This window comes from Acipenser ruthenus, chromosome 26 (genome assembly GCF_902713425.1).
Source record: "Acipenser ruthenus chromosome 26, fAciRut3.2 maternal haplotype, whole genome shotgun sequence".
NCBI lineage: Eukaryota > Metazoa > Chordata > Actinopteri > Acipenseriformes > Acipenseridae > Acipenser > Acipenser ruthenus.
The window spans coordinates 26,329,976-26,346,734 of record NC_081214.1 but is presented as its reverse complement, the minus strand read 5'-3'; the positions used below and the strand labels follow the sequence as shown (position 1 = coordinate 26,346,734).

General features: G+C 43.1%; 2 protein-coding genes across 7 annotated transcripts in view; both read left to right on the top strand.

The window, feature by feature from the left end:
• The window catches only part of LOC131701672 (mitogen-activated protein kinase kinase kinase kinase 4-like), a 39,113-nt gene extending 34,031 nt beyond the window's left edge, over positions 1–5,082 (top strand). For all 5 annotated transcript variants that reach the window (XM_059000996.1, XM_059000995.1, XM_059000999.1 and 2 more), the window contains 4 exons: positions 1,207–1,356; positions 3,324–3,483; positions 3,691–3,830; positions 4,207–5,082. In XM_059000996.1, the coding sequence (XP_058856979.1) occupies positions 1,207–1,356; positions 3,324–3,483; positions 3,691–3,830; positions 4,207–4,290 (534 nt within the window). In that variant the 3' untranslated portion in view covers positions 4,291–5,082. The remainder of the gene's footprint in view (positions 1–1,206; positions 1,357–3,323; positions 3,484–3,690; positions 3,831–4,206) is intronic.
• A 2,464-nt stretch (positions 5,083–7,546) lies between these two features.
• Positions 7,547–16,711, top strand: LOC117430304 (RPA-related protein RADX-like). Of its 2 annotated transcripts, none has more exons than XM_059000688.1 (15): positions 7,547–8,697; positions 8,944–9,086; positions 9,545–9,737; positions 10,131–10,239; positions 10,334–10,425; positions 11,389–11,511; positions 11,928–12,029; positions 12,202–12,369; positions 12,577–12,731; positions 13,124–13,296; positions 13,451–13,498; positions 14,124–14,230; positions 14,911–15,207; positions 15,417–15,608; positions 16,149–16,711. In XM_059000688.1, the coding sequence occupies exons 1-15, from the start codon at positions 8,112–8,114 to the stop codon at positions 16,286–16,288; spliced, it is 2,628 nt and encodes an 875-aa protein (XP_058856671.1). In that variant the 5' UTR covers positions 7,547–8,111; the 3' UTR covers positions 16,289–16,711. The 2 variants fall into 2 exon arrangements, with proteins under 2 accessions (XP_058856671.1, XP_058856670.1); XM_059000687.1 differs by having other exon boundaries at positions 14,908–15,207.
• The last annotated feature ends 48 nt before the right edge of the window (positions 16,712–16,759 follow it).

Genomic DNA, 16,759 nt, shown 5'->3' with positions numbered 1-16,759 from the left:
AGCCCCTTTTATCTGCATTTATTTATTCTATAATACATTCTTACTGCATTTTCTAAAGAAAATAAAAAACATTGCCCTTGCAAATGTGGGTTGTCTCGATTTGATCTGCAAAAAATAAAATAAAATAAAAAAAGAGGACCAGCTTCAGAAAGGTCACCTTCAGATATAAAAAACATTGGCCTATTTTCTGAAATGTCCTCAGGGGAAAGAGCCACTTTCAGTACAATTTCATTATTTAGTTAGTGTACTCCTGGCATACAAGAAAGCTCAGCGTTTTATAAATATTAACAGGTACAGATTAACATGCAGGTTTGCATCATCACGAAGCAGTGTGGATGCAGGTTTGCATCATCATGAAGCAGTGTGGATGCAGGTTTGCATCATCATGAAGCAGCGTGGATGCAGGTTTGCATCATCATGAAGCAGCGTGGATGCAGGTTTGCATCATCACGAAGCAGTGTGGATGCAGGTTTGCATCATCATGAAGCAGTGTGGATGCAGGTTTGCATCATCATGAAGCAGTGTGGATGCAGGTTTGCATCATCATGAAGCAGCGTGGATGCAGGTTTGCATCATCATGAAGCAGCGTGGATGCAGGTTTGCATCATCATGAAGCAGTGTGGATGCAGGTTTGCATCATCATGAAGCAGTGTGGATGCAGGTTTGCATCATCATGAAGCAGCGTGGATGCAGGTTTGCATCATCATGAAGCAGCGTGGATGCAGGTTTGCATCATCATGAAGCAGTGTGGATGCAGGTTTGCATCATCATGAAGCAGTGTGGATGCAGGTTTGCATCATCATGAAGCAGCGTGGATGCAGGTTTGCATCATCATGAAGCAGTGTGGATGCAGGTTTGCATCATCATGAAGCAGTGTGGATGCAGGTTTGCATCATCATGAAGCAGTGTGGATGCAGGTTTGCATCATCATGAAGCAGTGTGGATGCAGGTTTGCATCATCATGAAGCAGTGTGGATGCAGGTTTGCATCATCATGAAGCAGTGTGGATGCAGGTTTGCATCATCATGAAGCAGCGTGGATGCAGGTTTGCATCATCATGAAGCAGCGTGGATGCAGGTTTGCATCATCATGAAGCAGCGTGGATGCAGGTTTGCATCATCATGAAGCAGTGTGGATGCAGGTTTGCATCATCATGAAGCAGCGTGGATGCAGGTATTAACGCAGTATTTTCATTTTGTGTTGCAGTCCTTTGCATCACTTCCTCACAAGCCATACTCAGTTGACCTGACAGTGGAAAAGGGGCAAAGGTTGAAGGTGATTTACGGCTCTCTGGCTGGGTTTCACGCCATTGATGTGGATTCGGGTACGGTGTATGACCTGTACCTGCCAACGCACGTGAGTCCCACTCTTCCTCTTTAAGCTGGCTTCGGTCAGGGCTTATCTGTCTGTTTTAGTTCACGTAATACCACAAGGGAATGTGTAACGGGCAGTATTGTGTGGTACACTACCATTATAGATTCTGAGATGAGGTTAAAAGCTGTAATACCTACTGCAGTACACAGAGATACCCGTTCTCAGATTCAGCTCTTCCGTGGGCAACCTGGCACCTGGAAGACCCCAGTCTTTGGAACAGGTGGACTGCATTACTTCAGCCATCTGGGTGCACAGTGCTGTAGCTCGTATTGGGCAGTGTGGGTGGGTAAGCTGCTGTGAGCAAGAGGAGCAAGCCATTCTACTGTACCATTACTCAGAGTCCATCTAATGAGACGCTGTCCACAAGATAAAGATTGTAGATGATTGTGAAGTGCACCACACACACACACACACACATACATGTGCAAAATGTACTGAAAATGCAGGCTTATTTTTCTTGAAATTAGCCTACCATCCTCCACAAAGAAGAGATCTCTCCAAGTGATATGCCCCAGATAGCAATGATTGGTTGGCCCATGTCTCTATCCATGTGTGCTAGTTCTCGGCAAGACAGATTGCTCTAAAAATACCCCCACCTCCCAGTGCCTGCCTTTAAATAACACGCTTGCTAAAATGAAACACTGTGTGAAACGGTTAGTTTAGTTATTTTAACAGAGTGTGAGAGCTGGCTTTGGCATTGTTCATCTTCAGAGACTAAATCTTTAGTTTAAATCCAACAGCCTCCCCCCCCCCCCCCCCCTTCTCTCTCACACACACTCTCTGTCGCTCTCCTCGCTCCGTTCTTGCTCATGATAATTCCAAGGCAGCGCATTAAGATCGCTCTCCGGCTCTGGGTACCGGTGTTAATGTTACGGATAGTGGTCGCACAGAAATGGGATGGGATTGTCGGAGTGGATCAGGCATTCAGTTTGGCAAGTAAACGGTTGGGTTGAATTCTTTTAAACTGTTGATACTGCTTTGTCTGCTGTGAGCATGCTTGTTGTCTCCTGCTGGCAGTGTGCATGTGTGTGGGTGGGTGTGCATGTGTGGGTGGGTGTGCATGTGTATGGGTGGGTGTGAATGGGTGTGGGTGGGTGTGCATGTGTGTGGGTGGGTGTGAATGGGTGTGGGTGGGTGTGAATTGGTCTGGGTGGGTGTGCATGTGTATGGGTGGGTTTGCACATCCAAAGACAGCAGGGCTCTCTTCAGTTCACCTGAGCAATAGCAGAAACAGGTCTGAATAGGGTTCTTGTTGAGCTCTTTCTGCTGCTTTACAGTGAGACTCGTGCTGCAGTGTTAGGTGTTTGATTTCTCTACCCTTGGTGTGCTCCATTTCCCAGCTCATAAGCACACAGTGTAAAATACAGGCAAGTGTGTTGTACTGCTCTAAAGGATAATAATGTTTAGATGTGTTGCAGTTTGGATCCAATGTATAGACCTCAGTGTCTGTGAGAGCACGGTCCCATCAATCCATCAATTCCATGTGCATGCTTTCCTGCGGGCAGCACTGCTGCCGGTTATTTTCTGTTATTTCATGCACAGTATGCAGGCGTGCGCTTTCCATCCATTTCATCTGTTTCAGTGCTTTGCAATGAGCACAGCCACAAAGAGGGTCACCCACGGAGCGCTCTGCAAAAACAACAAACGTGCACAATCATTAGGGCAACGTTGCTGAACAAACTGATTCTGAGAAGCAAGGAAATTCTGGAATGAAAAATAATGACACGGCCTGTTTATTAAAGAAGGTCAGAGATGCATCTCGGCTGGACATCGTCAGGTTGATAATTCTTGTAAACAAACAGCATCCCATTCATCTTCAAGTGTACTGTGCATTGTGGGGTTTTTATTCAATGGTCTTCCTTGGTCTTGACAGATGACAGATACTGTACTAATAATAATAGCAAGGTGGTAAACGCACTGGTGTGATTGTTCTCCTGTCTCTGTTTCAGATCCAGGGAAACATTCGCCCTCAAGCCATCATTGTTTTGCCCGACAGCAGTGGCATGGAGGTGCTGGTGTGCTATGAGGATGAGGGGGTCTACATTGACACGTATGGGCGCATCACTAAAGAGACTGTGCTGCAGTGGGGAGAGATGCCCGCCTCTGTTGGTATGCATGCATGCATTTTATACTATGTAACTATAGGAGAGTTCTCTTTCTTGCGGGGGGGGGGGGGGTGTTTGCCCCTATAAAACGAATTTGGAAACCCTTCGAGGGTAAATGAGGAACCCCTCTGATCTGTGGAGCTACTGAGGCAAGTTTCCCCTTCCCATCTTTCTAACTGGCTTGTTCCCACTGTGCCCTGTTTCCCTGCAGCCTACCTCCAGTCGAATCAGGTGATGGGCTGGGGGGACAAAGCCATCGAGCTGAGGTCTGTGGAGAACAGCAACCTGGAGGGAGTGTTCCTGCACAAGAAAGCACAGAAGCTGAAATTCCTGTGTGAGAGAAATGACAAGGTGAAAGAGAGTTCGAGGTGGATAGGCCTCTGCAGCCGGCCCTGGGGGATCTTTGTGTTATATATTCAGTGATAGTGCCTGATTGTTATTTATTTATTTTAAAGAATAATGGGTTGGGTTTAGAAAGATCTTTACACATAAATTCAGCTCACTCCATTTTTTGAAGTTAAATAAATTGATTAATTCTATGTTGTGTGTTTCTTGTTTTGTAACATTACATTTAGATTTTAAAGAGCAGAGCAGTGTTCATGTAAATACCGCTTATCATTGCATGAGAAGGTCTATAGATGCACTCTTCATTTAAGCAGAAATGCAATCTACAGTATGGTCTAGCTTACAGGCATGCTAAATGTCTGTGTGTTTTTTCTTCCATAAGGTGTTCTTTGCTTCTGTCCAGTCTGGAGGAAGCAGCCAGATTTACTTCATGACGCTGGGGCAGAACCCCCTAATGAACTGGTGATTGGAAATGAGCGTGGAGGTGTTGGGATCAGAGATGACGGGAATCTGGGTCGCTGCTGTACAGATCCAGACGCGCACACACCTCTCTTCATCATGTACTGTGCCAATGTGAACCAGCTCATCTCGAGGAAGCAGTGAAGTGGATACAAGAAAATAGAATATAGTCTTGTTACAAATAAGCACCATTATTATTAAGGTTACACAGCAAAGCAAAAAAAAAAATCAAGAGGTCTTGCTGAACACTTTTTTAAGGGGTGCATTATTATGAGTTGAATCTTCATTCTTTTCTCTTCAAGATTCACAGTATGGCGTCGGTAGATTTCAACACTGTGCAATAAAACTATATTCAGCATTAAGAATATACACTAGCAGACTAGCAAACTGTAGATGATAGATGACCATTGAGAATTAAAGAAACAAAGCATTACAACTCAGAAAGTTAAAGTGCTCATCGTTAGTACAGAACCCTTGTTGTAGCAGAACATACTGTATCTCATGGTGCACACTCAGTTCTGTGGACCTCTGTATTGCACTGTTTTTACCCAACATGACGTTGCAGCTAGTATTGCACCAGTAGTCTCATGTTTGCTGATATTTTTATGTCGTTTTGCACTGTTACAATTTACTGTATAATGTGTGTATAAAATGTTTTATAGTAGCAGCGATCAACTGTCCTAATGAATGCAGAGGTTGAGTCTCAAAGCTTTTTACTATGAGTTGTCATCTGCACTTTTATTTCAGAAAGGAAAAAAAACTCAATAATGACCCAGAAATAAACAACTACCACATATTATTATTATTATTATTATTATTATTATTATTATTATTATTATTATTATTATTATTATTATTTAGGAAGTTTTTCTTATGAGTTTTTAAAAAGTGTAATTGCATTTGTTGTTTCAGAAGGAAATGGTGTGAATAACAATTTGAATGCTTTGAGAACCTAGCTCACAAGGAATTATTCAAACAAATTCCCTTTGTAAACGGTATCAAATTTCGATACTAAACAAGGAAATAGAGTTTGAATGTGGCTTAGCAAATTGTAGTTTGCTCTCTGTTTGAATGGTGTAAGTTACAATGTGATGGTTGCAGTGTTCTGTGGCATCAGCCACTTAAACAAACGTGTGCTCTCTCACTGCAGCTATTTGGTAAGCAGGCCCCAGTACCACATGCACGTTTGCAGTGTTTTGGTCCACAATGCAAAATGAAGTGTCCAGGAACACGATATCTACTGAGCACACAAGGACACCTGGACCCTACTTCCTGCCTGTGAAAGTATCCCTGGGAAACAATAGAATTATAGGAATTTGTAATTAAGGGGATGGAGATGTTGCTGAAAAGATATTCCTTTTATATTTACCATGTAGTATTTTCATTCAGAAATGAAGTCCCTAGATGAACTAGAAGCCTAGCTGTATCATATTAACATTTCTAATACAGAGAGCAGATGAAATGGGGTGTCCTCTTTAACAATCTACATTTAAAGGTTATGTTTATAAATGTTTTAGCAAAGCAGTGTTCTACTATCATTACACCACAAGGGGGGGCACTACACGTATATGTAACCGAGAAGGGAGCAATAATAAGATGAACGCTTTCTGGACAGGTGCGCTGTAAGAATATGTGCCATCAATGAGGTGGTTTTAAAATTAGTAGCTATTTCTGCTGTTCCTGGACACTTAGAAAGAAAAAAAAGGTATGTTCATATGCTTTAAATTCCAAACAGACTGTGAATAATTATAGATACATCAAAGTTCAGTGAGGCACAAATAGAACACTCCTTCCAAACAGGTTCTGATAAGATTAAGAATTCCAAAATGTAGGATTAGGTCAATAACATGTCGCTAATGCCACGCAATCACAAAGTCTTATCTATCTGGACATGAAATACACATTATACAAGCCATGTAGGCAATACACCCTGTTTATAAATAAGTCCATGTTGACTTAAGAGACTATCACTGTTTGTTAGCTCAGAGATTGACATTTATTATCAGCAATATAAACAAGTAAATGTGTCACACTTGACTAGTATGGTAGTTATGCGTCTTTAATGGATAGGATGCACTAAGCATTTGACACAGAGCAAAGTTTCAGTTCATGTTCATGTCACAATTGTAAATCACCCTGGATAAGGGCATCTGCTAAGAAATAAGAAATAAATAATAATAATAATAATAATAATAATAATAATAATAATAATAATAATAATAATGTCAGCTAAGAACCCCTAAGAACCCAGTTCCCTAACATTTTACAAAAATACAAATAAAAAAATGTTACTGAACTGATGAAGACTGATCCAGGTTGAATTCTGTAGTTCATATTCACTGATACAGGGTGAATTCTGTAGTTCATATTCACTGATCCAGGTTGAATTCTGTAGTTCATATTCACTGATCCAGGTTGAATTCTGTAGTTCATATTCACTGATCCAGGTTGAATTCCGTAGTTCATATTCACTGATCCAGGTTGAATTCTGTAGTTCATATTCACTGATACAGGTTGAATTCTGGAGTTCATATTCACTGATACAGGTTGAATTCTGTAGTTGATCATTTTCGCACAAATGAGGTTGATAAATCAGGGGTGGGGACCCCCTGGGATAGGTTACAGGGGGAAGGGGGTCCAGCCAGACCACAGTAACTTTAAAGGGAAGTTTTTTTTAGTATTTCTTAAACTCAGATCCCCACTCACAGACACCCGTGAATGAGCACATAGCTGGTACTCTTTGAGAACTTTGAACAAGCCCTGCTGTCAAAATCTTTCATTTTGTTGTGCACTGGAGTTTTGTAAACATTTATTGCAAGGTTTTTGTACAGAATGTATTTTAGAATATGCTATTTCTTGGATTAATTTACCCCCCTAAAGGACCCCTGAACACTAACTAAAGTGTCTGACTTGTGTCAATTGTATGTGTCAAAAAGCAGTAAAATATTCTCTTCAATGTATGTGTGTGCTTGAGCTTGTTTTAACACATCATCAAATATTGGGAAAACCTCAGTAAATATATTTGACACCCACATATTTCATTGTTTCCCAATAACCCAGCGCCTGTGTATTCAATAGTCAAATGATAAGTGTGTTTAGTTTTAAATGAATTTGTAATACTCTTAATAAACCAAAAAAGAAACCGCTGTTAATTACGTTATCTGGATACTGTATCACCAAAAATAAGCTCCAACTGTGTGCCACCTAGCGGTTCGTTGATGGTAAGCGTTTTGAATTTCTGTCGGCAGAACGGTAATTTTTACTTCCACGCACCCTCCCTTTAACTCAGCAATTTTCAAATCTTCCGCCATCCCGACGCAGCAACAGTAGGTTACTCGTCATCATAAATAAAACAACAACAACAATGGAGAAAAGGATATCCTAGTGAAATGTACAAAAGAAAGAAACAGACCGACAAAAATCTAATCAGATTCCGCGCGAAGCAGGAAGTACATGGGTAAACTTGCATGACAAACTTTATAATGAGGTGGATGACACCGACTAATCGACTTTAAAAAACAACGTTTGTTGGCGTGGTATTTGTTAAAGTTGGTTTGACTTTCTGCAGTACCCGTGACGGCGGTTGAATGGCTTTGATTCTGTTTTTGTTTTTTTTAAATGTTTATCGTCCCGTTTACATTACATTACCCGCTGTGAACATTTTAACAATGTGAGCCTTAACGGTCCCCTGCACGACATGCATTCAGCGTACACATTTTTAAAACAGTGCAGCGCTGCTCACTTTGTTGCAGACAGTATTTCTTTTCGGCGGTAAACTTGCAGAATTCAGTTGGGAGCTATTGCTGTGCACCTTCTCGGTCTGCAAGTATGGCAGCCTCTTTGAAGCAGACGACATCAGAGATAGCTACTGCTTTTGACAAACTTTTATCCTCGAGTACGCTGAGGCTGAGAACCCACGACGCGGGGTGTGTGAGCGTTGTGGCCGTTGAGAGGTATGTGGCGGTACCAGGGCCGAGTGTGAATAAACCGACCACCACCTGCTACAGTTACGACGTGACCGTAACTGATGGCGTGTACCGGGCCAAGTGTCAGCTGGCACCCGAACTCAACTCGCTGGTGCACAAGTGCGTCCTGCGGACTGGGGTGGAAATCAGAATCGTCCAGTGCTCTTTCCTATACAACGAGAAGTGCCTGCGCCCGGGCTGCGTCTTAATAGAGGGCATAGAGTTCGGGGGTGAGCGCTCGCCTCTTCTCCAAACACTGACCCAAGAGGATGTGGGGAGCCTCCCCTTCTTTACAAGCAGGGTGAGGAATGTGTTAGCCCACAGCGACGGACCTCTCAAGGTGGAGAAGAAACATTACTTACCGCTTTGGAACAACGACGATCCCTACGGAGTGTTATGGAAATGTGACATCGCACCTCCAAGCAATGGCCAGGCACTTGAGTGTAACTGTAAGTGGACTTGTTATTCTCTGGCGGGATTACTAGCAGTAGATGCGTTTAGTTGTGTTAGGACCGCCGTTAGGAAAAAAAAGTTGGACTAAGTCTAACTAGACTAACCAGAATAATGAATGTGTGTGTGTGATTAGAAGTACAGAGGCCCCGTTCAGGACGAGCACATGTGTTTATTTCCCAGGCCCCGCTTTGTGATGTGTAAAGCGATGTATTATAAAGCTGAGTGGGTGTGTTCTCTCTCAGTGTCCAGGGGCATTCACTTGTGCGACTTGGAGTTGTTCTGGGGATGCACGCCGCGGTTTCCACCTGTGCTCGTCAGGGTCATGTACAAGTCCAGACTGAGATTCTTCGGGAAACCTGACGGGAGGATTGACATTCCTTACCAGGTAAGACGCTTGTTATAGGCACACCCTATTCTACAGAAAACATTGTCTATCCTTGGTCTTCTGTTAAAGATATGTCGTTGCTTGCATTTTACATGTAATTTTGGAACGTGCGTAAAATACGTGCTTGTCCTGAATTATCTGAATAATAAAAATTAAAAAAAACTAAAACAAATAACCTCATCACTGGTATCAGTGTTAAAGCAAACAATTAGTACGCATTCCTTTTAATCAGAACACAAAAGGCTTAAAGCAAAAATGGTACACAGTTCTATTTAAGCAGTGCACTGCTGGTGAAGGTCCTGTACACATCTCAATGGGTTTTGCTCAAGGAGTTTCCACTCCTGTTTTACATTAGCAAGCTGTCTGCCCTGTGCTGGGTACCATTTGTTAAATAGATTTCCTCAGTTTTGCAGCTCTGTTGCTTGTTGAGGGAGCAGGTCGTGTGCTCTGTGTTCCAGGCGTACTTTGAGGTTGCAGACTGCACAGGCCTGATGTCCATGGTGCTGTGGAATGGAATGTGTCCTGAGTGGTACCAAAAGCTGCACGTGGGCACTGTGATCCTGGTCGAGAATTACGCCATGAAACAGGCCTTCGAGTCAAGGACACAGCCCACCCCAGCAGACCCCAGCATGACCATGCTCAGATCAACAGGTACTGTACCCTCCTCACTCTCCCCTTCGTGTCCCTCTCGTTGGCTTGCACTGAGTGTCGTGCATGCAGGTTGAAGCTTCAGAAGCTGTTTTAAGAAATAGGAAAGCTCTCGCTTCAGAAATGTTGTTTCCAAAGGGAATCAGAGAAATAAATAGGGGGTTGAAAATTCAGTCAATGTTTCTGTGTTTAATACCCGGTATTTACAGAGCCAGACGGACAGCTGCTCTGCCTGTCTGACATCATTGTCGTTCAAAACAAGTAAAGGCTGTGTGGATGTACTAAATTAACTCAAAATCTGATATTTGAATACTGTATGACTATAATGTATAAGAGTTCTGTGTTCAGGTTGTTTTGTGAATGAATTCTTACACCCACGATCGCACTCTTTCGTAGAAATCAGTGTGAATACACTGGCTCCCGCAGGTAAAATCACCATAATCCCACAGGAGGCTGTGAAACCCGAATGGAAATTACCAGATATCACCTACACGTTTGTCACCAGGTATTGCATTTTGTGGTTCGTTCCTTTAAAACATTAAACGTGCATTTCAGTGTAGAAGATCTGTTTAGGAGCATGCTCCATTTTCCTCTTGCAGGTGTCAACTGGACAATCTCTCTCCAGGAGACACCTGTGATGTCATTGGCCTGGTGACCTTCGTGGGGAGATGTGAGCGAATCAAAAAGAAAGGTCAGCACGTTTATTGCAGTTGAACTTGAAATGATGTTAGTGTTGCAGAGAACATTAAGCAGACAGGAAGGAGACAGGTGTCAACTGGACAGTCTCTCTTCAGGAGACACCTGTGACATCATTGGCCTGGTGACCTTCGTGGGGAGATGTGAGAGATTAAAAAGAGTCTTGTGTGTTTACATTAAGCTCCACGCAATATGAAGCATGTCATCTGCATGTAACTACAGAGGCAGCTACAGTATGAAAGAGGCAAGCAAGAAGGTGTGGCTCAGCTGGGTCTCGGCACACTGGCAGCACAGAATGTCCTTGAGCTTCCATTATTGATCTTGCAGATTAATGCCTCAAACTGCAACCAGGACTTGAACTAGGGGTTAGGTTTATCTAGTCATTTTAACTGTTAGTGTGAGGGACACACCATGAAAAACAAAGTCATTCGGAAGGGTCATTTAAAACATTTCAAAATACTAAAATAAACTTTGTAAAGTTCAATGAAAAAAGGTTTCGATCCCCAGTGTCTGCTTCTCAGTAATATGTTTCACATGCTGTAGTCATATCCCAATTCACTGAACCCTATCCTCTTCTGTACACACAATATTTATGCAAGCTGGTTAGAAACAGAAGCAATCAATATGGAGCAGATATTACTGACAGGGAAAACATACACTTTATCAATATGTGAACCACACTTTTTTACTTATTATTATTATTATTATTATTATTATTATTATTATTATTATTATTATTATTATTATTATTATTATTATTATTTGTTTATTTAGCAGCCACCGTTATCCAAGGCGACTTACAGAGACTAGGCTGTGTAAACTATGCATCAGCTGCAGAGTCACTTACAATTACATCTCACCTGAAAGACGGAGCACAAGGAGGTTAAGTGACTTGAGGATGCTTACATTGTCATGGATACTTACATTGTCATGCTTGTCTTTTTATATGTTTGTTCAGATGTAGCTGAACGTTACTGGACATACCGCTGGGTCCATATTGTGGATGATACGAGAGAGCAGCCATTTATACTGGAGATTTTCGCCTCGTCACAGCCTGAAGCTTTTAGTAATATTTGCCCAAGTAAATTATTTTTTTTCTCCTTTGCTAAAGAAGCATAAGCATACAGGATGGATCATGAACATTAGTCCACAAATGAGGAGCTTTAATAACTGTACAGTAGGATAGTTAGTCTGCTCACTGAAGCAATAGATTGAGTGCTAATGAGCAGTGCTGTGATGCAGCACTCCAAAAGGGTGCTGTCTTGAGCTTTTAAACAGGTGAGATAAAGAGATCATGTAAAGTAAGGGGGGATGCACCCTGCTTTATCAATCAGTCACTAATGAGATGAAAATGAGTGTGATGAAACACATGTGAATATACTGCAGCTTCATGCTGGAAAGAAGCAGGTTAGCATTTCTTTATAACCCCTGTGCTAGGAATGCATGCTGCAGTGTTAGACCTGTAGAACTGTCTTTCTCTCCGTGTCACCCCGACAGTGTCATACCTAGTCTGCACACAGATGAGGGTGGTTGGGGAAGCTCGTGGCCATACGATGAACTACCTCACGTCTTCCAATGAGTCCCAGGTATATTGTGCAGGTAAGTTTAGGACACAGTGTATTTTCAGTTGGTTTGTATATCTGTAATTTAAGAGCTGTGTTTTATATGAAAGTTGTACCAGTGTTGCATGTAAAACCTTCGTTTAGATGGAGAGGGAGGTACGTGCAGTATTATATGCTGTAGAAGCTAGTAGCTTGTCCCATCAATACAGGATATCACAGGGGCCAGCCATACGTCTCCCATCCCAGAGTGAAGAGCTTTATCAAGTGGACTAAAACCCTAAGCGAGGAAACCCTGCTGCGGAAGACTGTGATCGGAGGATACTACCGCTTCCCCCATTCTCCGGACACGTTTACACCGAGCAGTGACGACAGCAAAGGTGAGAGCTTTCCCAACTCCGGGGATGGAAACAAGACTCCTGTTGCACAGCAGTTTCTCCCATTCCAGGTTTTACTACGAGCTTGATTAGCCTAGAGAATTATGCAAATTACTCGAGTAAACAACATTGTCAGAGAACCCCAGCCTTCCCTTTTCCTTTCCCTGCATTATTACATCCTTGCCTATGAAGTTCTGTTTGCTCACACAGCTCCGTCCCTGACCTCTACCAGTGAGCTGCAGCAGGAGATGGAGGAGCTGCATTACCGGGAGCACCGGTGTCTCGCAGTGCAGGGCTTCATCGCTGCTGTGCGCTACGTGGCCTGGCCAGCAGCACGGGGGGCGTCCGGTGGGCAGCCCGAGCAGGTGGGTGAGGAGCAGCCAAACAGTCTGCAGCGTGAGATGAGTTTCAGACGCAGTGCTGTAGACCATGATGTTATGGTTTCTTCATGGCACTCCCCTACCAGCAGTGCAGCACCTTACAGACATGCAGTCACTTTCTAGGCTTTTTACTGGGGAGACGGGATGCATCTTCATTCCCTGTCTGTCGCACTCTGCGTGGTGAACACGGCTATGTATAACCTGACACTGTTGATTTTTAAGCAGATGTATTTAAAGGTGGATTCATGTATTCCTCAGGTATGAGGACCCTCTGTATGTGTTTGCAATGCTGTATTGTTTTTTAAATCTCGTCCTTGTAAATGTGGTGTGGACACCCAACACGTGAGCTTATCTCAAATTGTTTGTTTCTGGTTTAGCCTGTGCCAGCGGCAGCGTCCTCCTCTGAAACCCAGGAGCCCCGAGACCAGGCTCAGCATGGAGCCCCAGCGGCCCGGGCAGGAGCTGGCACCCCGCTGTCTGAATCAGGGGAGCAGAATAACCGCACCACGGGCACTGCAGCGAAACGAAGCAGGTGCCCCTACAACTTAAGGTAGGTTTTCTTTGACTTGCTTTTTTTTTTTTTGGATTAAGAAACAGAAGGCGGCTTTTTGCAATAAAAATGTTGACTCGACTTGGGACACTTTTTAAGTAAGAAGATGTCTATGCATTGCATGTGAAATAAATTCCTTCTTTCTTGGTTTCAGGGTGACCAAGCGCCGGTATTGCACAGAAGCCGCCAGTCAAACACGAAGGTTCAAAAAGCCATTTACTATATTACATATATGCAGCTAACCCTGTGAATAAGAAGCATTGGATAAGCCTGTTGAATAACTCTTGGTCTGTTATCTCATGTGGTCACAATATTGATAACCAGATAACAGATCAGGTATGGAGCAGGGTTTTGAAACATGTCATCAGTCCTGTAGTTTCCCTGATTTTTCTATTGGAAGAGAAGGTTGAAAACAAACCTAAAAAAATAAACTTTCAGGAGACTGCACTCCCCTCTAATGTAGCACGACATTAGCTTTCGCATGGACGAGGAAGATCTCTGCTCATCGCTGTTATTTTTCCATGAACACTGCACGGTAGTAAAGCAATAAAAAAAGAAGCCATGTGCTTATATGGAGTCATAAATGTGCTCAGTAAAACAGACGAGTGAATCAGCAGTATTTACAGGGTTAGTGTGATAAGGTGGATGGTTCTGTATTTATGACCATGTATACACAGCAGCACTTAGAAAACAGGTCATCCGAGAACCAGCATCTGATTCCTGCTGATACCTGGTTCCCCCTTGTAAAGAGCTTGAATACTGGCTGGAGTAAAAATAGCAAGTTTTGGACACTTTGTTTTAATTTGTTTTTTCACAAATCTTTTCAGAGTCACTAAATCGGAACAGGATGCTCCTACAGATGAGAAGACAGTTCAGGCTGACCCAAGGAAGAGGAGCCGCCCACAGCAGGATGACTCCGAGCAGCCTGACCCAGGTACTGGGATTAATCTTCTTGTGGATTTGTTTAAACTCTGCATTCAAAATGACATTCAACTCAGTCATCTGAGACAACACTTGCTATTTAATCTTGGTCTCCACACTAAAAGAAAAAAGATAATGCAGCTTTGGAGAGAGCCCAGCGATGAGTTGGATGTGGGTTACGTGGGATATGTTGAGCCAAACTATTTAGCCTAGAAAATAGAAGGGTTCAACAAAGTCAACCCCAGTCCCAATTTTAAGATCAGCTCAGCGATACAATACGTTTCATGATGTGCAGGTCGCAATACGATATGCATTGCGATACCTGCGATGGTCCTGATGAGCTACTTGCATAATGCATAATAAGATCAAATGATCAGTTAATGACTGACTAGTCTGGGAAAAGACAAAAATTTAATGAGTTAGGGAGAGTATGTATTCATACCAACTACAAAACACACTGATTCTTCGTTCAGAAACCACTTGGTGAACTATAATGAGCTCTGTTGTGATACGATCTGTCATGTAAAGAAAGGATCGCGATTCATCCATATGCAATGAATCATTACACCTCTAATCAGCTGGATTAGTAACCCAACTCAGACCAATGGTCGAATAGCCTCCTGTATTCGTATGTAATTGTGTGCTCTCTGTTGAAGTTAGTCCTGGCCACTGAATGTATTTTGTTTGCAGCAGATTGCCAGAGCAGCAGTGACACGCTTGCGGTGGTGACTCTGGAGGAAGTGCCCAGCCCCTCCTGGGAGTGTGGAGTCTGGTCAGCTGTGCAGCAGCACCTGTCTGTGCACCTCAATCACAGCCTGCACTCTGCAAGCGTTCCTCGCAAGTTTGACTACAAGCGCAGAGAGTTTCTAATGCAGCAGCATAACCTTCACCCAGCCAAGTGGCAGCCGCCTCCAGCAGCTGCCACAGCTTGTGATATAGAAGAGTTCGTCCCTGTTTGCAACCATGGATACTATGTAGTGACAATAATGGGTAGGTAGCAGACCTGGGCTGGGTTGTATTATATTACGATTGCAGCAGGTCACTGTGTTCACTGTAGAATGTTCACTCTTGACCCCGCTCCACCCTTTCTTACTTCTCTCCCAATGTATTACATAAGTGTTCTTTGTCAGAACGTTGTGTTCTAAACGAGGGCACAGTGACAGGAATGCTGTTCTCCCACTTCTCTCTTGCTCTTTCAGGAGTAAACCAGCAGGTGGCCATAGACGCTGTGTTCCTGCCTGTGATATCTCCTGATGATCCCAGGAGGGTGGGTCGGCCCCAGGCACCCCATGACAACACGCTGCTCTCCTGCCTGACAGAGGGGTTTGTCTCCCCGGAGAGCACAGGCACCACAGGCTGGGGTGGGGCTCGGCAAAGCTTCCCTTCTCCAGGTAAGAGCCTGGGCAGGGCTTCTGCATGTAATCGTTGGAAATGTGAGAGGTGTCACAAAATTATTGAGACTAATCCTCTAAATATTTCAATCCAAAGCAGCCATCCTCACTCCTCCAGTAGAGTCTGTGCATAGTGCAATATTACAATTCCATGTACAGCGTTCAGTACAGTCTGTGCACAGTGCAATATTACAATTCCATGTACAGCGTTCAGTACAGTCTGTGCACAGTGCAATATTACAATTCCATGTACAGCGTTCAGTACAGCCTGTGCACAGTGCAATATTCCAATTCCATGTACAGCGTTTTGTTCAGTTTTGTAAGGTTTAGTTGCCATTTCCAGGTGGGTATCCATGGATGAGCGTATATCCTCTCTACCCAGCTCTCAAGCTCTTAATGACATGTAGTGGACAGAGATCTGCGTTGTGAGAGATCAAATCAATTTATGAATCCCATCTTTTGAGTTATGCTGCTGAAATAGGAAGAATGCTGAGTGCTAGTTTCGATTGCAGACCTGGGTCATGTTTGTGTTGCCTTCAGGTGCGATCATGCAGACGGCAGGGAGCCTGGACAGAGTGCAAGTCATCTGCCTTCTAGACCTTTACCAACTTGGAGGAGGCCAGGTGGAGGTTTTTCTCAACAAACTCTACAGGCTAACTGATATTGCAGTGAGGGTTTAAGAAGCGACTTTCCACAAGGATATGAAACTTCTTTACGAGAATCGACTGGCCAGTGTGTGTCACTGTGTCCGAACACGGTTAAGAACAGCACGTTTCTTTGTTCCATCTGCTTTCGGCAGCTCCCAGACAAGTATGTCATGAATGTTTGGTACAGTATTTCTGCTGTTCTGTTGTTTTTCAATCAGTATTCAGAGTGTTTTTGTTGTGAGTGAGCCTGTTGGGTTTTCTTGTTGTATTTATTTTCATTTCTTTTATATATAGCTCTAGTTTTGTAACACTGACAGTGTACTTGAATGACATTAAAAGTGATGCACTGGTATAAAAAGCTTTAAAAAAAAATAAAGACCTGTAATTGAAATGTAATTGAAATGTATAAATACATCCCATCTGTGTTCTGCAGTTTCACTGGAAAGCTGACGTAAAGCTATTTTTGAATTCTCTCTCTCTAGATGCAGATATAGACATAGATGT